At 46.0% G+C, this 21,173-nt stretch overlaps 1 protein-coding gene across 6 annotated transcripts in view; it reads left to right on the top strand.

The window, feature by feature from the left end:
* The window catches only part of TRERF1 (transcriptional regulating factor 1), a 44,649-nt gene that overhangs the window by 12,783 nt on the left and 10,693 nt on the right, over positions 1 to 21,173 (top strand). For all 6 annotated transcript variants that reach the window (XM_054493385.2, XM_054493384.2, XM_054493382.2 and 3 more), the window contains 4 exons: positions 1,739 to 1,814; positions 10,132 to 10,220; positions 13,510 to 13,623; positions 20,393 to 20,596. In XM_054493385.2, coding sequence (XP_054349360.1) covers positions 1,739 to 1,814; positions 10,132 to 10,220; positions 13,510 to 13,623; positions 20,393 to 20,596 — 483 coding nt within the window. The remainder of the gene's footprint in view (positions 1 to 1,738; positions 1,815 to 10,131; positions 10,221 to 13,509; positions 13,624 to 20,392; positions 20,597 to 21,173) is intronic.

Here is a 21,173-nt window from a genome sequence, read left to right as displayed (position 1 = left end):
CTCATGTACCATACAACCAATTTGTAATGACCAATCGGCGCATGATGACCAATCAGCACGCCTCCCTATTCCTTCTCTCGGTGAGTAGGTCAGGATGTTAAAGTCTGTAGAAAAAAATCTCCAATTGGATTTCTGTTTCCACGTCTGTTCCTAAAGTTAGAACAGTGGGTACATCTGTCCTAGGACATTAGAATTTCTTTTCCATATCTTGCATTTCACATCAGAAAACTGAGTCTCCAGTGATGGAGGTAGAAGGCTTTACTGAAGCAGAAGTTGGTCTAAAATAGCCTATCATACTCTGCTGATTCTTCTTCCCTACTATGGAAATCAGCCAAAGTTTGATGTTTATAGAACTCTTTTCTCCTCTAACCAAAATAAAGTGTTTACTGTTCACCAACTGGTTCCATTCTTCCACTTTTAACACAGTTCTGCAGATGTTCCCAAACCCATGCCTTGGTGCTGTCTTCCCAAAATCAGAGCTAACAGTTGACCTGCTCAACCTGGACTTCCTTTTTCTTTTTCTTTTTTTTTTAAGATGGAGTCTCGCTCTATCACCCAGGCTGGAGTGCAATGGCATGATCTCGGCTCACCGCAATCTCTGCCCCCTGGGTTCAAGCAATTCTCCCTCCTCAGCCTTCCTAGTAGCTGGGATTACTGGTGCATGCCACCATGCCTGGCTAGTTTTTGTATTTTCAGTAGAGATGGGGTTTCATCATGTTGGCCAGGCTGGTCTCGAACTCCTGACCTCAGGTGATCCTCCCACCTTGGCCTCCCAAAGTGCTGGGATTACAGGCATGGGCCACCGCACCCAGCCTCATCCTGGACTTCTGACCAGATCACTCAATCACTAACCTCTGTTTCCCTTTTATATAAATACATGGTAGTATATCTAGGTTCCTGCATTTTGATTTTATGAAAATGTGAAAATAAATGTCCCAATACTATGATACCCTTCAAGTATTTCCTAGAATGCTGGAGAACTGTCCTTAACCCTTTGAGATCAGTGTGGCAGTGTAGCACTTCTCAAACTTTTAATGTGCGTACACATCACCTGGGGAATCTTGTTAAAAATGCAGATTCTGATTCAGAGGCTTGGGAGTAGGGCCCAGGTTCTGCCTTTCTGACCAGCTCCCAGGTGGGGGACGTACTCCTGTTCTATGGACCACACTTAGAGTAGCAAGATTCTAGGCCCTGCTCTGCCCCGAAACTATCTGCTGTTCAACTCTGCCTGCGGCATCTTTTAAAAAGCTACCAAGGCTGATTTGAAACAGTTTATTTAGCTAGGCTCTCTGGAAGGATGGTGTGTGTGTAGTACAGTTATTACTGATGCAGCTGTTTCTATTCAGCTGTAATGAAACACGATTTTTCTATAAAACAGTTACAGATCACCCACTCATTTCCTCGGAACCTTTGCCCAGAGACTCAGCCTCCAGTCAGAGGAGGCCCCACTCATCTCTGGGGCTGGTGGGATTTTACCAAGGAAGAGTCCGGTCTTTCTGTTTTCCTGTGACATGAACAACTGGCTTCAGGCATGGATGGAGAGGGTATTAGAATGAGAGTCTTACTTGCTGAACAGACATGAAACCCTAGTTAGGGTAGTCTCCCTCTGGGTTTCCTTCCAGTGCCCCCACCCCTGGCCTCCACAGTGCTAACCACTTTTCCCCTTTGGGTAGATGATCTCCGTAGGACACATAGACCAGTTACTGACTCTTGCCTTTTCTCTCCCTTGGGTCTGCAGGTTGCTCTGGAAATGCTGCTACTGCGGAAGCCTGTCAGGTTAAAATGTCATCCTTTAGCAAATTACCACTATGCCGGTAGGTTGCCAGGAGCCCTGTATCCTGTTGCCTCCTGACAGCGGGCTGCTTGCATGTTCGGTTGTGTCACTTTCTAGCAATGGATAACACCGGTTCTGTCCTAATCACCACTTGTGATCTCAAGGCCTCCTAGGGCAGAGCTATGTCTGTTGCTTTGGCTCTGTTGGCATTTGTCTGTTGGCATAAGCTCCTGCCTCTTGTGGGTGTGCCAAGACCTGGGTGATAGTGGACAGTGCCTGCACGTGTGGCAAGGAGAGCAGTGCATGAGACAAGAGAGAGCCACAGAAGGTACAATCAGCAGCCCCCTGGTTTTGGAATCAGTAGCCATGGGTTTAGATTCTACTGCACCCCTTGGCCAAGTCCCATGGTCTTCTGCAGCCTTGGTTTTCTCACCTGTAAAATGAGACTTGTATTCCATCCCTTGTAGTGTTTTTGTGAGATTAGAGATGGTATATGTAGCCCAATGCCTGACACATCCTAGTAGCATTTATTACTCATGTATCCAACAATTATTTTTTGAACACTTACTGTGTATTAGGGACTTGCTAAACACTGAGGTGCATCAGTGACTATGACAGACATGGGCAGAGTCCTACGTTGTGCAGCTCAGAGGCTCTGAGGAGGAGGCAGTTATTAAATAATGGATCACACTGACAGGAAAGTCTTCATACACGCAGGGTTTTGTATGTGAATTAATGACAATACCACAATAAGAGGGAAGTAGAAGACACCTTTGAGATTTAAATGGACTGAGAATTGTGAAGAGTGAAGGAAATAGGTCGGAGAGCCTAAGAAGTGACCAGTGACACTGAGGTCAACATTTTCATTTCCATGTACTAACTGTTCCTTCTGAGGGTCTCCACGAACCTAAGTTGGTTCTTTATTTTGAAGGGGGCTGAATTTTCAGTGCCTCTTGATTTTTAATCACTTGAGGGTTTCTTTGGTGCTCTGGGCAGACCCTGCCTAGGCAGGTGCCAAATATGTGGGCTTGGGGAGCTAGCTATACATTTTGCAATCTTTAGTCCGGGCAGCCCAGTGAGGGCTTCTTTACAAATATTGGCTTGCTTTCTCCACCAACATTTGCCTCACCTACTGTGCTCCTCCTCTTTCATGAACGAGCCTTCCTGCCTGTCATCACAAGGTAGACCTCAAAGCCCCTCTTCCAAGCACAGTAAGCCCAAGATGTCTGCCTGTAGGTCATTCCTGGAACTAGGCCAGTACAGAGTGGACGCATGGAAAAAGAAGTTCATCACTTCTCCGGTGGCCTAAAGGAGCCAGCTTCTTAATATTTTCTCCATCATTTCCTGCTTGGTGTCTGTCCCAAGTGTGGGTAAAAAGATGTAGGAGTTCTCCCTAATCTGCCATGGAAACAGCTCAGTCCTCTCTCTTAATTTCCAGCATCATCTGCTGCCCATTGAACCCTGAGAGGCTGTCCAGCCTCCTGGAGCCTATCTCAAGCTTCTTTGCATGATGGTGGGACAGTGGGTTGGCTAAAAGGAGCTTCCCAACCATGTGCTGTGAGATACTGCTGCCCTCAGCCCTCAGAGTGGCTGGGGTCGCCAGAGCCTCTGGGCTGGTTAGCTCCAGCTGTGAGCAGCTTCATCTGGGATACAGCTCTCCTCTGGTTCTTCCAAGTGTACCAAACAAGTATCATTTTATGTGTATCATGAGATTAAAAAGGTCAGAAAGCTATGTACTAGGAGCGCCACACACCCCAGTCAAAACAAAATAAAAACACTAAAATATTACCAAAAACTTTGAAACAAGAAGGCCCTAAACTCTGCAACAATTAATTGATCTCTTGAGGTTAGGGGTTTCTAGCTAATCCCTTGCCTGTCCCCTGTCCCCTTCTCCAGCAGGCAGACCAGGAAAGACTCTGCTGTTTTCTGGAATCATTTCAATCCTTGGAGGCAAAAGAGGTAGAGCTAAGCTGTGAAGGGTTGATGTCTCCAAGAGAAGCGTACTCACCTATGTTTGCCAGTCACTTGCCTTCTCCAGGAACTGATGATAGACTGGGACCCAGAGAATCTTCTAGAAGTATGAGCAAAAAGGGCAGAGGTCACTGGTCTCTAAAGTCTGACCCAAAACCATCTCCTTAACAGTTTCCTTCTAAGCCACAGGAGAAGCAGCAGAGTCTTCCCCATCACATGCCCCAGCCGCCACCTCCTTCCCCCACTGCTGAACCCCCTCATTTGCTTCCTAAGTGTCAGTGAATCCCATCTCCATGGCCCCATTCTGCTTTGGCCTTTGTGTTGAGCCCTGTTGGGTTGCTCCCCAGTACTGACTGCCTGTTGGCTTAATTGCCACCTTGCTGGGACCCTATCTTCTGGATCTCCTTTGGTTCCTGACTCTGTGGCTGTGGCCAGTGTCACCCGTCCTGAGTCCCAGCCCCGAATTTGCTCTCCAGGCTCCTAGTTATCTGGAGAGGGAGTTCAGGTCTCCCAAGCCTGCCTGAGCCTGTCCATGTCAGGGAGGGAGGCTGTAAGTTTGGGGAGAAAGACAAAGACACAGGCCTATGAAAATAACTTCCTTACTTTACTCATTATCTTCCCTTTCCCACCCACTCCAAGCCATTCATTAAGAAAAGGAAAAAGTGGCCAGTGCTGGGACCCAGGAGGGATGTGCTATGGGGGAAGGACCGATGTGGTGGGCAACTCGCCCAGATCTAAGGGCTGCTTGCCAAGGCCACATGAACCCTGTACAGGATCCTCAGAGGAAGGTGCTGTTGTGGTGGCTCCTGGCGCTCAACCCACACCACGATGCACAGTCCAGCCCTCTGTTGCTCTCAGCACCCTCACACCCATGTGTGGTTAGCAGTTGTGTGCAGTGGTTCCCAATTAGCACTTGGGTTGGGAAGGGCCAAGCATGGGGGAGTCAGGGTGGAGAGGAAGCCTGGTTGTGATTATATGGATTGCAGCATGCTTGATTTTTTTTCATTGAACTAGTCATTCCTGCAGATGGGTGAAGAGTGGAGGGGTGTTAGAACTGACCCTGGCTTCTTGGCAAGTGTTCAGCAGAGGCTACTTATTGGCCCTCAGCACAGCCCAAACACCTGTTTAGTCCTGAAACCCTGACCTGAGTTGTGGAGATGGAGGAGACCTGGAGGAAATACTCATTCCATTGGAGAGGACTTGTCTCTTCTGCCTTGGAAGCTGCCCCAGTTAGATGAGGAGACAGAATTACGTACTCAAGAGAGTAATTTGCAAGAAGCACAGCTGTGATTTCATTTTCCAGGCATCCTTAGCCTGTGTCTCTAGACAGTGGTCCCCTCAAGGGCAGGACTGAGTTAATACTCTTTTACCTTGCCTAACACAGCACTGGTTTAAATTAAAAAAAAAAAAAAATTGCCTAGTGGACAAGCTCAAATTCTGGATTCAGTTTGAGGCTTCCAACCCCCCCCCTTTTATCCACAGAGAAAACTTTGGTGTAATAGCCTGCTTCACCCTGCACCCCCCAAAAAATTACTCACCCTTCACCCACTATTGAAAACCCTGTGTGGAAATGAAAATCTGGTATAAAAACAGTTCTCCTTTTTCTACAATGAACATGTCTGTCTTGTGTAACTTCAAAACATCATCAATGGGTCCAGGAACGGTGGCTCATGCCTGTAATCCCAGCGCTTTGGGAGGCCAAGGCGGGCAGATCACTTAAGCTCAGGAGTTCGAGACCAGCCTGGCAAACATGGTGAAACCCCATCTGTACTAAAAATACAAAAATTATCCAGACATAGTGGTGCATACCTGTAATTCCAGCTACTTGGGTGGATGAGCAAAAGAGTTGCCTGAACCCAAGAGGCGTAGGCTATAGTGAGCTGAGATCACGCCACTGCACTCCAGCCTGGGCGACAGAGTGAGACCCTGTCTCAAAAAAAAAACAAAAGAAGAAAAAGAGAAGAAAAAAGTTATAATAGAAGTTTTAAGAAAGACAGAAAGGCCCTCTAAAAGATACTGTGTCCAAACTTTCTCTCACCCCACCATGTCTCTTTTTAATTGCCTGGGTTCACTGTCGATTGCCCCCAAATTAGCCACAGTCCAGAGCCTGTTTCCCAGCAACCGAAGGTCAGAACAGTTTTCCTCTGGATACTGTTCCAGCACTGGTTTCATCCAGTTAATTAGGTTCTTTGTAATTAGCCTTAATCATCTTGTTAGGGGCTCCTGCTGGTAATAGCCCAATAGTCAGGAATTCCCAGGTAGAACAAATGAGTGTGGGGGAACTCTCAACCCACGAACCCTGTGTGCATGCTGAGTGGGCAGCAGGGATCCTAGAGAGAAGGGAGGGTGTGGGGGGTAGTTGAAGGATAGGGGAGGATTTGAGGCAACCCCCTGCCTCGGTTTTGTATTTTATCCTGGACTTTGTCCAAGATGCAGGATCCAAGAAGGGCCGGCTTAGAGAACCTTGTCTAAGAATGAGGAATGTGTCCCTGTCAGACTCCAGGAAAGAGAGACATCTGAGCCTTTCCTTAACTTCGGATTACAGAGAGATTTTGGAGGCAGGAAGGAGAAGACTATGGATATAATAAGCAGCCAGCAGTGAGACTGTGGATAAGAAATACACAGAACAAGAAACAGGTGGTGTTGGATGCCACTGTCCACATATCAGCAGGGGTGGCATACGTCTCATAGCCCTGGGCTGATTTGGAATCTGCTCTCCAAGTGGCCAGTGAAGGTTCAAAACATGTATCGAACACTTATGACCAAACCTGTCAGTCACAGGGTGACTGCCACCATCCCTATGTCATGTGGGGAAACTGAGACTCAGAGAAGTTAAGTAGGCTTGCCTGGGATCACAGAAGGAGTAAGTGGCAGAACCAGGTTCACAACCTAAGGTGACTAAAATCACCCTTTTTATCACAGTTCAGTGATATTATTTGGGGAAAACACATTCATATGTTATTTATCTGTCCAAGGCTTTAGCCTGGGAATTCAATCCAAGAGCCCAGGGATGGACTCTCAGCCTCAGTGGGCAATCTTGTGATCAGGAAGCCAGCTCTAGTGTGAGAATGGATTTGTTTCCCAGCCAAGCCTCTGTCCCTCAATTTGTGGACACCCTGTTGAGCAGACACTAACACATGCACACACAGAGCACTGTCATTTGCACCAAAGCACAAAGCCTAGGACTATGCAGAAGAGCCACCTCTTACTCTCTTAAGACCGTGCTCCCTGACCCAGCCCTGTATCCCTTGGAATGGGAGAGTGACATAGAGGGGCAGGGAGAACACGCAGCCCACTCCATCTCAGGATGAGTTGTACAGAATGCACACTCCAGAATCAGGAAGCCACCAAATCCTATGACAGAGCAGCAGTCTTAAAAACCACCAGGAGTCAGCTGGGAGAAGGTCTCCTTCCCCCACGAGGTTTGGGGATCCCTCCTAACAGATGGGCCAGGAAGTTACTTCACCTGTGGAGTTGCATCTGGCAAACAATTTGGAAACATGAAGGGACATGCTTCTCAGAAATCGACAGGCCTGGGAACTGAACACTGCTTTGGGGGCCAGAAATCAGGTAATGAGCCTGGCAGGTAGAAAAAAGTATATTCACTGCAGAGACTGGCTGAGAAGGCTGGATGGCCCTGTTAGTGTCTTGTCATGTCTCAGAGCTGCACTCTAACTTAGGAAACTGATGGTCTGGTTGAGGTTGGAAAGAATTATCATTAATCTAGTTGAGGGTTTCATCAGCAAAATGTCCCGATACCCCACTGGAGATGCAGCTGAGGGCCACACAGATTCTGGACCTGCAGCAGGGCCGCAGAGCAACCTCTGTGTAAGCTTGCGTGAGTCAGCTGGTATGACAGACCGCCATTGTGGTCTTCCTTCCATCATTATCTTTCTGACTCCTCTTACCCGTTTGCTGTTTTGGTGGATACCTAAAAGGAACCATGATTGTTGTTTGGTTGTTGAGCTGAATTGTTGGTTATTCCTTTCTGTGGTCCTCTTTCTGCCTCTGTTCCTGGGTAAGGGGACCCCAAGGCTTTGAATGTTGGACAGAATTTGAAGAATGGTGATGGAAGTGCTATAGAGCCTCAAATCCCACCAACCCCTGTGCTCACATGCACTCCAGCAAGGAATCTCCAAACCCCCAGCCCCGCTGAGGCTCCCTGTTACTGTGGTCTGCACGGTCAGAGCTGTCCAGCCCTCTGGAACCCATGGAAGATGACTCCCTTCTGCTGAGGATTCATGGGAAAGCTGCTTTCCTTCTAGAAGTAAAGAGATAAGTTTGCAGCTGGGCACAGTGGCACACGTCTGTAATCCCAGCACTTTGGGAAGCTGAGGCAAGCGAATCACTTGAGGTCAGGAGCTCAAGACCAGTCTGGCCAACTTGGTGAATCCCCATCTCTGCTAAAAATACAAAAATTAGCCAGGTGTGGTGGCACGCACCTGTAATCTCAGCTACTCAGGAGGCTGAGGCAAAAGAATCACTTGAACCCAAGAGGCAGAGGTTGCAGTGAGCCGAGATCTCGCCACTGCACTCCAGCCTGGGTGACAGAGCAAGACTCCATCTCCAAAAAAAAAAAAAAAAAAGATAAGTTTGCAAACCAAATAAATTGGGTGGTGGCCTTACTTTTGTAGATGTTTGACCCCGCCCAGCTGTGGAGAGCATATTCTGAGTCTGGAGCCAAAGCTCCTGACTTGAGGACCCATCAAAGAGCTGCACAAGGAAGTTGTTTATTTCAGAAATGTGAGTTTATGTCACTGAGCCATATATTCTCCTAAGGACCCTAGGCTCCCCACCTGTGGTCTAAGGAGGCCCTGCCTGCCCACAGCATTTTTGCCCGATTCACTTATTTTGGCCAAACCCTACAAAGAAAGAGGCGGTTAGGGTTTCCTGTACTGCAGCCCCATCAGTTGACCATAGCAAAATGGAAACCTTGGACTCGCCCGGAATGGGAGGAAAGATATTATGATTTGGAGTACTAGTGTACCCCACTAATGAAGTATAGTGAGGTAGGGTACTAGTGCACCCCACTAATGAAGTCTAGAGAAGTGTAGTGAGGTCAAAGCCTTGGCCGAATACCATCCAAAGAATCAGAGATGTGGAGAATTCAGCAGGCCAGAAGAACAAGACTGAGTTTTCTCTGAACCAGCCATAGTGGTGGAAGCTTCCCTAGAGCCTCCAGAAATAGGAGTCCCCTTAGAAGTAGGCCTTATTTCTTGCCCCAAACAAGCCAGTCAATTTTATATTATTATCTGCATATCCTGCTTTCTTTCATGGAGGAAAAAGACATAAATATCAGGTTTAGCCAGTAAGGAAGATGCACCAGCCCAGCAGTGAAGCCTCTCCCTTTTCGGTCAGCAAATCTGTCAAGAACTGGCTCCACTCACCTCTCCAGCCTCATCTGCTTCTGCTGGAACCTTATACTTGAACCAGATTAGATTACTAGTCGTTCTTTGAAAACCTCCATTTCCTCATCTGTCAAATGGGCTCATCATCCTAACAGTCTTACAGGATTGTTAGTAGAACCTAATGATGAGTAACTGAAGTACTTAGAATCTGCCACATAGTAAGCACTTAGAAATGTTAAGCTATTTTTCCTAGCACAGCATCTTGCTTGTAATATACACCTAATAAATATCTGTTGAATGAACAACTGAAGTGCATGACTTCACTCTTGCCTCTGACTTTACACATCCTGCTTCCTCTCACCAGAATACCCTTCCATCTCCTTATTGTCTGACTTGCTTCTATGTGACCTTTAAAACTCAACTCACGTTTTCTCTAGCTGGAAGTCCTGGCTGCCCTGGCCCTAATCTGAGTGTGGTGTTTCTCCTTTGTGCCCCATTGGCGCCTCGCCTTTACCTGAATAATTGCAGTTACCACCCTGAACGTCATGGCCTACTTGTTTGTCTCCCCAGTAGATTGTGAGCATCTTGAGGGTGGAGGGTGAATCCAGCCACACCCTGAAGGGTACTTGCTACATGAATGCTTGCACTTGTGAATATGATAATTACATTAAAACTACCTAAAATTTGTTGAATGCTCATTGTTTCCCAGTGATGATGCTGGACACTTTTTGTGCATTATCTTCTTTAACTTTCACAAAAATCCTAATCAGTGGAGGCAATTACAGTTATTCCCATTTGTAGGTAACAAAACAGGCTTAGGATAAGTAACTTGCCAAGGTCAAGGCCATAGCTGGGACTTGAACCCAGGTGTCAGAGCTGCTAACCATTATATCACACTATCTTTTTGTTCAAATGGGAGTTTGATATGTATTATATCACTTGCTCTGTAGTTGTATTTTGTAACTTAACTAAATGAACCAGCAACTAAAAGCAGGGGGAACTGTGAGCTGTTCTTACGAGGTTTGTGTTTTGTTGTAGGTTCGGACAAGTGGACCTCCCTAGAAAGAAAACTGTTTAACAAAGCACTAGCCACTTACAGCAAAGACTTTATTTTTGTACAGAAGATGGTAAGCATGATTTTTCCCATTGCCCCCTTGAAATTAAATTTGGGAAATTGTACACAAAAATATTTAGAAATATTTGGATACTGGTTTAAGATACTTACAAAAAGGATGTCTTTCACACTCGCTGGTGAGGATGGTAGTGGATATAGGGGTGGTATGGCCCCAGTGTTAGGACTGTGGCAGGGAGAGGACAGGGGAAAGAAGGCATAGATTATCTGGAGATTGCAGTGGTACGGGGTTATTTTCTATCTTAATAAAAATGTGTAATTCGTAATTCTGTCAGAATAACTAGAACTCAGGCTCCTGGTCCACAATTTACATAATTTATTTTATTTTATTTCATTTTATTTTATTTTATTTTATTTTATTTTATTTTATTTTATTTTTCCAAGACAGTTTCACTCTCTCACCCAAGTTGGAGTGCAGTGGCGTGATCTTGACTCACTGCAGCCTCCACCTCCCGGGTTCAAGCGATTCTCTTGCCTCAGCCTCTAGAGTAACTGGGATTACAGGCACGCACCACCATGCCTGGCTAATTTTTGTATTTTTAGTAGAGACGGGGTTTTACCATGTTGGCCAGGCTGGTGTTGAACTCCTAACCTCAAGTGATCCACCTCCCTCAGCCTCCCAAAGCACTGGGATTACCGGCATGAGCTAGCATGCCTGGCCATACATAATTTACATATATTTGACAGATCTACCATATTTCTGACAGAATTTTCTGGGGAAAGGAGAATATGTGGCCTCCCTCTACCCAGTAGCACAGTTTCTGGTGTTGAACTCCTATTTTTAATGACAGTAATAATAAAAATACCTTGCATATACAGCATTCTAAAGCAAAATAAAACTTTCACATAGATGAAATAGCACTTTATACAACAGATAAACTTATTGACTTTATTGGCTGAGAGATGGGTTAGTGTAAAAAATTAAAATCATTCAAAGAGTGTTTCAACAAACTGATGGACGATGGAGCCATATTGTGTTAAAGCCATTTAAGGCTGTTCAGGTACACAGAGAACAGGGCCGCAGGTAACAGCACCCACTGGCCCCTGGCTGAGACAGATGGTCCTCGGAGGTGTCCTAGGGTGGCATGTCTCCTGTTGTCAGTCTAGGGCCTTGCCTGGGCAAGTGTGAGAAGCAGGAGGACTTTGTCTCTGACTTGCCTCCACCTCCATGTCTGCATTTACTCCTGCCTTGCCCTTGGTGGCCGCCATGCCTTTGCTGCCCTGTGTGCCCAGCAGCTCTCATGCTTCATCTTTCTTGAGTCACCCTCCCCCCCAGGACTGGCCTGGCATAGACCTCAATCCTTTAGGCCCCACACTTGCGACTGATGATGGATTCGTGTATCGAGCTTACCAGGCAACATGGGTTTTAACCCAGGGCTCTCTGGGACAGACACTATCTTCACTCCCTCAGGTGATTCTAGTGTGGAAATTCCAGGTGTCAGGGGGATGAGAAGGGGGCAACTTTGAGGAGACAGGACTTGGTGCCCCTCTCATCTCACCATGTAGGTGGCCTTGTTCCCACCCTCAAGGGTAAGGCCAGCCTTTAATCTGCCTCCAGCAAACCCACATTATTACACCTCACCTGATCATACAGCATATGAACTAAACAAAGGAATGTTTCTGCCTTAAGATGCATAGACCTTTGCCTGTTTGGGGTTAAATAGGGCAAGGCCCATTTCCTGCAAAACCTAAGCTCTGTCATCATAACTTTTGCCTTATATTCCTATTCCATTAGTAAGGAACATTTCTCATAAGCATATTTTGAAGTTTGAGTTAGAGACATTCAAGCATATTAAATGATAAAGCAGCTGCTTTATGGGTTAAAAAATTGAGTAAGTCTGTAAGGACTGATCTGAAAAAATCTCCAAGCTATATTGAGAAAAAAATCAAGTTGCAAAGCAGTATTTATAGTGTGCTACCTTTTGTGAGGAAAGATGGTGGGGGAAGGAATATATTTTTGTGTGTGTTGGTACATGCATTAGAAAATTCTGGAGGCCAGGCACAGTGGCTCACGCCTGTAATCCCAGCACTTTGGGAGGCCAAGGCAGGCAGATCACCTGAGGTCGGGAGTTCGAGACCAGCCTGACCAACATGTAGAAACCCCGTCTCTACTAAAAATACAAAATTAACTGGGCGTGGTGGCGCATGCCTGTAATCCCAGCTACTCAGGAGGCTGAGGCAGGAGAATCGCTTGAACCCAGGAGGTGGAGGTTGCAGTGAGCTGAGATCGCACCGTTGCACTCCAGCCTGGGCAACAAGAGTGAAACTCCATCTCAAAAAAAGAAAAAAATTCTGGAATGGGTGTTGTGACTCAATGCCTGTAATGCCAGCAATGTGGGAGGCCCAGGCAGGAGGATCACCTGAGGTCAGGAGTTTGAGACTAGCCTGGCCAAGATGGTGAAACCCCATCTCTGCTAAAAATAGAAAAAAATGAGCCAGGTGTGGTGGCGGGTACCTGTAATCCCAGCTACTCGGAAGCTAAGGCAGGAGAATTGCTTGAATCTCGGAGGTGGAGGTTGCAGTGAGCCAAGGTGGTGCCACTGCACTCCAGCCTGGGCGACAGAGCAAGACTCCATCTGAAAAAAAAAAAAGGCCAGGCGCAGTGGCTCACGCCTGTAATCCCAGCACTTTGGGAGGCCGAGGCAGGCAGATCACGAGGTCAGGAGATCAAGACCATCCTGGCTAACACAGTGAAACCCCGTCTCTACTAAAAATACAAACATTAGCCGGGCATGGTGGCGGACGCCTGTAGTCCCAGCTACTCGGGAGGCTGAGGCAGGAGAATGGCATGAACCTGGGAGGCAGAGGTTGCAGTAAGCCGAGATCTCGCCACTGCACTCCAGCCTGGGCGACAGAGCAAGACTCCGTCTCAAAAAAAAAAAAAATCTGGAATGGTACCCAAAGAAATTTTTTTTTTTATTATACTTTAAGTTTTAGGGTACATGTGCACAATGTGCAGGTTAGTTACATATGTATACATGTGCCATGCTGGTGTGCTGCACCCATTAACTCATCATTTAGCATTAGGTATGTCTCCTAATGCTATCCCTCCCGCCTTCCCCCACCCCACAAGTACCCAAAGAAATTAATGCAAGGGGCTACCTGTGTTGCAGGGTGAGGGGTAAGGACAGGCGTGGGAAGGAGGCCTTTCACTGTGTACATTTTTTTCTTGAACTGTAAAAACTTGTTTATTACCCTATTACAAAATTAAATATTCAAAAATGCTTGCTACCTTTGCTCTCTGCCCATTGCTGGAGCTAACCTTGAGCTCGCTTTCCCGGCAGGTGAAGTCCAAGACGGTGGCTCAGTGCGTGGAGTACTACTACACGTGGAAAAAGATCATGCGGCTGGGGCGGAAACACCGGACACGCCTGGCGGAAATCATCGATGATTGTGTGGTGAGTGAAGCTGCTAAGTTGTTGCTTGTGCTGGCACAGCTCCCACCCCAGGCCCAGGTTAGTAAGTAGCTGGTGTTTGGTTTGGCTTTGCTGCCAAGATAGCCAGAGGAAGGAGGTGACAACAGCCCAGCTCTCCTGCAGGATTCAGGACCTGCCGTCCTGAGTAGGTTTAGAGGAAAGGCATCCATAGGTTTGGGCTGTAGCTCAGTGTTCAGAAACAGAGGTGAGGGCTGGTGCCCGCTTCAAGGCAGCTAGGAGCCGGAAGAGTTAAACCAAGGATGGTCCCAGCCTTGGGTTTGTTGGTTTATGATTGGGTGGTGTCCTGACCCCCTGGAATATTCTTTTCTGATCTTTCTGTGTCAAGATGCTACTGACCTGAGCCCACAATGTGCCTCAGAAAGGGTCCCTGAGATTTTGCCACAGTCTATAAAGCATGAGCAAGAGGAGCTTTGACCTCTAGGTAGTGCCAGGAATCCTCCATCATTGAGGAACTAATTCGCTGCATGTAGATGATTCTAATCCTTACATCACCATTATCCCTGGTATTGATTTCCTTCATTAGCAGACAGTCCACAGTCAACTGCACATTAAGTATGTACCAAAGACACAAGAAGACCTAACTAGTCTCTGAACCCTGTATGTGTGGCTTTGATGATTACTATCACTTGTGATCCTTGCAATTAACTCTCCACCCTGCATCCATAGCCATGGGAAATCTCATTACCTACCGTATATGTGTATATAAAAATTATGTCTTACATTACTAAACTCTAGCTTGTGTCACCATCAGTGGAAGTATTGGGAATTCATGAATTATGTAAATATTTGAAATTATATTTTCATTCCCAATTGTGCCCCAGTTGTAAGGGTTAGCACATGCATGTGTGTTATTTTCTATAACAGACAGTGAAATAGCAGTTTTCATGTGCCAGGCATTGTGTTAGGGACTTTATAAATAATGGCTCATTTAATCCAATGTAATTCATTTAATACCAATTCTATGCGGTAGGAAACTGAAGCACAGAGCTTATGCAAATTGGCCATAGTCACGCAGCTGCTGAGTGTGTTGTTGAGCCTGATTCCCTTGTGTAGTTAAGAGCAGTCAGATGCAAATTTTCTTTTGTTTGTTTGAGACAGGGTCTCACTTTGTCGCCCAGGCTAGAGTGCAGTGGCATGATCATAGCTCACTACAGCCTCAACTTCCTGGGCTCAAGCAATCCTCTCACCTCAGCCACCTGAGTAACTGGGACTACAGGCACACACCACAACGCCCCACTCATATTTTAATTTTTTGTAGAGACAACGTCTCACTGTGTTGCCCAGGCTGATCTCAGACTCCTGAGTTTAAGCAATCCTCCTGCCTTGGCTTCCCAAAGTGCTGGGATTACAGGCTCACCCCTGTAATCTCAGGCCATTGCACCTGGCCGCACATTTTCTTAAAGAAGTATAAAAAATTTGGACTTGGCCAGGCACGGTGGCTCAAGCCTGTAATCCCAGCAGTTTGGGAGGCCAAGGCAGGCAGATCACCTGAGGTCAGGAGTTGGAGACCAGCCTGGCTAACATGGTGAAACCCATTTCTAATAAAAATACAAAAAATTAGCCAGGCGTGGTGGCACACACCTGTAACCCCAGCTACCCGGGAGGCTGAGGCAGGAGGATCGCTTGAACCCGGGAGGCAGAAGTTGCGGTGAGCCAAGATCGCACCATTGCACTCCAGCTTGGGCAACAAGAGCGAAACTCCATCTGAAAAAAAAAAAATGTTGGACTCATTAATGCTTCAAAGCCTATGCTTCTAACTAATAATTGATCCTAGCTATGAAATATACATACATAAATACATTTATATTTGAGCCCAAATATCAGAGAAAATAGAAATCTGTAGAATAGAATGGTATTGCCATTTTTTCAATCAGAGATGGCAGTATTCTACATTCAAGATTTCTTGTGACCAGGGCTTTTGTTTGACTCATTTAAGTAGTGATGTATGATATCAGAATAGTCTTTTGCTCGTTTGTGGCCTAATGTTTTAAAAAACATGTGATCGCCCAGGCACTGTGGCTCACACCTGTAATCCCAGCACTTTGGGAGGCCAAGGTAGGCGAATCACTTGGTCAGAAGATCGAGACCACACTGGCCAACATGGTGAAACCCCATCTCTACTAAAAAATTAACTGGACGTGGTAGTGCACACCTGTAGTCCCCACTACTCAGGAGGCTGAGGCAGGAAAATTGCCTGAACCCGGGAGGCGGAGGTTGCAGTGAGCAGAGATTGCGCCACCATACTGCAGCCTGGGCAACAGAGTGAGACTACATCTCAAAAAAAAAAATAACCAGTATGATCTCCTCCAGTTCAGTCAACTAAAAGCAGTTGAATCCCACAATGTAAACAGCAATGTGTATGTAGTGCTGTAGGTAACCCGGGATGTTAAATGGCCCCTCCCTCCTCTCCCCCCACCACACAGAACATATGTCCTTGTTGGGAAAATGTAACACATGTAAGTGGAAATACACCATGAACCCCAAGAGTGTTTAAAAGCAGTATGCAATGAGATCCAGAAAGTCTTAGATGCAGCCTTAAGGACTCTTTCACCCAATTTCACCATTTTACAGGCAGAAAGTTGAGACCCAGAGAGAGAAGAAGGGGCTTGCCCCAGGTCACACAGAGCATTGCTTTCCAAATGAGTAGAAGAGACAGTAAACAAGGAAGCACAAAGATTCCTAGCCTTGAAGACTTAGGCTTTGCTCCTAGGCTTGCTGGCCTGTAAAATGGCCAGATGATTTAAATGATTTAGAAAGTCCCTTCCAATTCTGGAATGTTCTGGGCTCTGTCAGTGCCGTGTTTTGGAAGAGGGGCAAAATCAGAGAATATGGTCTTCTAAGGTAAATTGGTGTATCTTAGGCTTGGGTGTTATCAAGTGCCTAGGACAGTGCCTGGCATAATCCGGTCACTCAATAAATGTTTGTTAAATGAATGAGTGAATATTTTTCGAAGATAGGAGTTGCTCTGATTCATAAACATTCCTTCTGTGAATTCACTGGAGGGAGATGGAATGAACAAGGGGATGCTGAGCAGAGGAGTGACACTAACAAAAATGTTTCCACACAAGGCAGAGGCACCGTCTTGGACTGCCTGGGCTTTGAGGATGGGTAGGAAGGCCCAGGCCAGCGTGAAGCTTCAGATTAAGGAGGAGAGAGTAAGAGGGTGCCCGAGGGGCCACACCCTCTTGGGTTTATTCACCAGGAACCAGTATTAGGCTGGGCCAGGAGTGTCCACACCCTCATTACTTGTGAGCTTAGGGAGAGCAAAAGGCTTATGTGCAGAGATGACTCAGGCCCACAAAAAAAAACAAGAAAATCTTGATTAAAGGCCAATATGGCAGCTCACAGCTCCTTTGTGGGCACTGTGTGCACAGTCAGCCTTCTAAGCATAGTTTGCCAAGTGGATATGAAAAATTGGGATCATGGGGATCCTGGGGAGGGTGCGCCTGGGGAGGGTGTGCAAGGCACAGTCCTAGGATGTGGTCCTACTCTTTGTCCTCGGGGCCTGCCTGGGACACCAGGGATAGCTCTCCTGATCATGTATCTTCAATGTTTCACTAAAGGGCGGGTGACCGTGTCCTTCCAGATGGAACATGAAGGAACATGCTCAGTTGGTTCAGGGATTATTGAGGACTTGAGAGGGGAAAAGAAGGAGGTTTGAAAGGAATGATTGCCCTTTAGCTAAGTAGCCGGGAGGTCAACAGAGCACAGCTGCTCACTCAGGAGGGGCAGTGTGACTGGAAGCAGAGGCAGGGAGCCAAGATGGGTTCTGTTAATGAGGTGAGAGGAGAAGGTGCTGGCCACACCTTCCTGTCCCCTGCCTGTGCTCATGCTCCCCGACTCAGGCCAAATATATGGGGCTGGCTGTGACCAAAATTTAGCACAATTCAGGAAACCAACTGAGGCAGTTAACTGACTGTGGAAAACAGCAATCAGGGCTCCAAGGGCAAAGGTAGAACTCACCATGATGTCAGCACAGTTACCTACAGCACAGTCCATTGATGAGGGCCTTGGGAAACATCCTCCTTCCCTTTGACATTTCAAAGCAGCTGGTTCCAATAATATTGAGAGGTTTAGGATCTCTAAGCCATTTACAGATGGACAAACATGCACCTGTGGACATTTGCAGCCAGACCAAGGAGTGAAGAAGGTTGAGGTTTTGGAATAAGATAGGCCAGGTTTTGAATCTCAGTTCAACTTTTTTACCAGCTGTGTGACCTTGAGAAACTTATTTATTGGGTCAATTTCCTCATTTGTTTAAAAATGAAAAAATGTTACAGTGTTATGAGAACTAGAATTGTGTGTGTGTGTGTGTGTGTGTGTGAAATGCATGATTCTCAGCAGGCATTCAATATTGTCATCGTCATCATTATTATTAGTGACTAACACACAAATTTGTGTCTTGAGCAGATTTGGGTTGTTGAGCATTTGTATTCTGACTTACCAATTTCTCATAATATGAATTCCATTTGCATGCTTGAGAAATAAAAATATCCTCCTCAAGAAACTCTTATTGTGGACACTTGAGGGTCTGCGCACCATGTTAAATGTATAGCTTCCTCCCCACCCCCATATTTGCCCGCCTTCTAATTTTGGAATATACTAAGTGTTTTGTTTCACAGTATATCATAAAATGACCAACTTGTTGTTAAAAAGTTCTACTGTTAAGATTTTTGTTCTTGTATTTTTGTATCTCTTAGTCACTTTGGTGAGCCATATGGCTTGATGATAAATCATTTTGTGATTTATAGATTGCCAGTTGAAATAACACCTATCTAAATTCCTGAGACATACATAATCATGGTACAGTGTAATTTATAATTTTGTGGCTATATGGAACATTTCTTCTAAGAATGTTTAAGCCAAACAATGGCATTGTGAGAAAATTGTCATTATAACAAATACCATGAAACAAATGGCATTGTCATTTGTTGTATGTAATTATTTTTAAATGCCAAACTGTAGGCCATGGGCTACTTAATGTTTGAGACCACAAAGTCCCAGTTTGACATAACATGGTTTTACCTGAAACTCTTTGAGATGAAAAGATGGTGGAGTCTTACAGGAATAAGACCACCTAAGTGAAATCAACCTGTATATTCTATACTAGTAAGAGGCTGGCTGCTTAGATCATAAACCACTTTGTCAAATGTACTAGGCCTACATCAGTGTTCACTGAGGTCTTCTAACAAATGTGATCATTGCTAATTAATCCTGTTTACCAATGGAAACTGAAGCCATTTCTTAAATACACCCTGTTCATACTACATCGCAAGTATACATGTATGTGATATTAAGGACAATACTGAAACAGTGAGGAGCTACTAAATGCCACATACATACTGGCATTGTCTCCCTCTCTCACACACACACCCCAAATCCAAACTGCAGAGAGGAAGCTTATGTTTTCTGGGTCCTAGGTTAAGAAATCTTTATCCTTCTTGGAAAGTCTTGCTTCTGGGCTTTAAGAATCATAGGCTCCCCAGACTTACATCACTGTCAGGGGTAGAGTAGACTGGAGCCCACGTGCATTAAGTGATGAGTTATGCAGAGAGCCTGGCAGAGACAAATGAACTGCCAGGTCAGGGGCAGCTGGACATGCCTTTTCCTTCCTCGTTTATAAAACGAGAGGTCTGTTTACAGCCTATTCAGTGGCATAGTAAATGTGAAAGCACTTTGTAAACTGTAAAATAAAAGCTGAAATGAGGCTGATTGGTCCTCAGCCCTTTTGGGGCCTGCAGGAGCCGTCACCCCTCACCCCTACCCTGGGAAGGATGGAGAGAGCAGAATAAAGTAGTTAAGCAAGGGGAGAATGAGAGCCTCCTGGATCCCTGCCCTTCCATCCCAGCACACCCAGGGCACCCACTCCAAGCTATGCCAGTAACTTACTATTCTGTTAACCTTGAGGAGGGCAGGGACCTTCTGCTTAATTCTCCACATGGCTGCTGTTCTGAAGTGGGGAGAGGGGCCATAGAAGCAGAGGAGATCATTTATTCATAGGAAGTTTTTCTTGTTCTTTTTCATTAAATGCCTCTGGTAGGAGAAAATGACTAAATAGAAACATTGAATACACTGCTTTTTCTAAGCCCATGGTCAGAGACAAAAGGAAAAGCACATGACAAATAAAAGGGAATCTCCCCTTCCATTTTCTCTCCTTTCACTCTATTTTCTGACAAGACCAGAGTGGAGCGCCCCTTGAGTCACGTGCTCTCTGCACACCGCAGGTCAAATCCGGCATCTTGCATGGTGTGTTATAAAGCCTCTAAAACAAATCAGCACAGGTCCTTCTTTAGTTTCTCTCCAAGGGGGATTCCACGGTATTGTTATTGCTGGAAAACCCTCTTCACCGCTGTGAGGAGACAGAGCTACTTACAGGCAGGACGCAGCCTGAGTTTTAGTCATTTTAAGATCTGATGGTCTCGAACAAGGCGGGGAATCCTTGCATGTAGAAATTGCTCCTCTCTGCCTCACCATATTTTTATATAAGTGATGAGGGGTCCCAAAGTGGGGCAGGGGACTTACTTCCTTGACCTCAAAGTCCTAAGCATCCGGAGACCAACCTTTTGAGGACCACGCCTAACAGGCTTTGTCCACCATTCCTTATGCAGAAAGAAAGGAACACAGCGCCAGCATCCAGCCCCTCTCTCCTCTGTTGATCTGTGAGTTCTGTTCATCACTAAGAATGCCATTTGGGGATTTTCCCCTCTTGCTTTTATTACCTTAACACTAGACAAGTGAAGAAGAAGAAGAGTTAGAGGAGGAGGAGGAGGACCCGGAAGAAGATAGGAAATCCACAAAAGAAGAGGAGAGTGAAGTGCCGAAGTCCCCGGAGCCACCACCCGTCCCAGTCCTGGCTCCCACGGAGGGGCCGCCCCTGCAGGCCCTGGGCCAGCCCTCAGGCTCCTTCATCTGTGAAATGCCCAACTGTGGGGCTGTAAGTGTGTCTGTGTCGTCTGGGGATCTGGGACAAGCGAGAGCCATATAGCTGTGCCTGGCTTTAAGAGATGATGTATTTTCGAGAGTGCTCTTCCAACAATCACAGTTTGGCAAAGGGTGTTCCATGTTGCCACTGTTTTCTTCTTCATTTGGCCAACAGGTATTTACAGAGTGTGTTTTCTGTGTCAAGCACAATGCTGCGTGTTGGAGAACACAGAGAAGGCCCCCATGCCCAGGAGTGTGTGATTCCAAGCTCTGCAGTGAGCATGGCCTCCTGGAGCCTCTGCACTCCCCTGGACTGTGTGTCACACAAGCTTGTGCCCTGTCAACATGCATTTAAATGTACTAGGAGAGCCTGCTGACAAAGGTCATCCTTTTATGACATAATTACTTGCCCTACCTCCTGCAATTTTAGCTATTTAGAAGGTTTTGCATTTCACATTTCATAAAGTGTTACTAATTGAAATGTCACTAATTTAAAATTGAGAACACTGTTACAAAGATTTAACTAAAGTTTATCTTTGTACTCTATGGTGGAGAAAAAAAGATTTACTAAAAGTAAATTGATCATATAA

This window comes from Pongo pygmaeus, chromosome 5 (assembly GCF_028885625.2).
Source record: "Pongo pygmaeus isolate AG05252 chromosome 5, NHGRI_mPonPyg2-v2.0_pri, whole genome shotgun sequence".
In the NCBI taxonomy this organism is placed as follows: domain Eukaryota; kingdom Metazoa; phylum Chordata; class Mammalia; order Primates; family Hominidae; genus Pongo; species Pongo pygmaeus.
The sequence above is the reverse complement of the archived record's forward strand: the minus strand, read 5'-3'. Positions and strand labels throughout refer to the sequence as shown.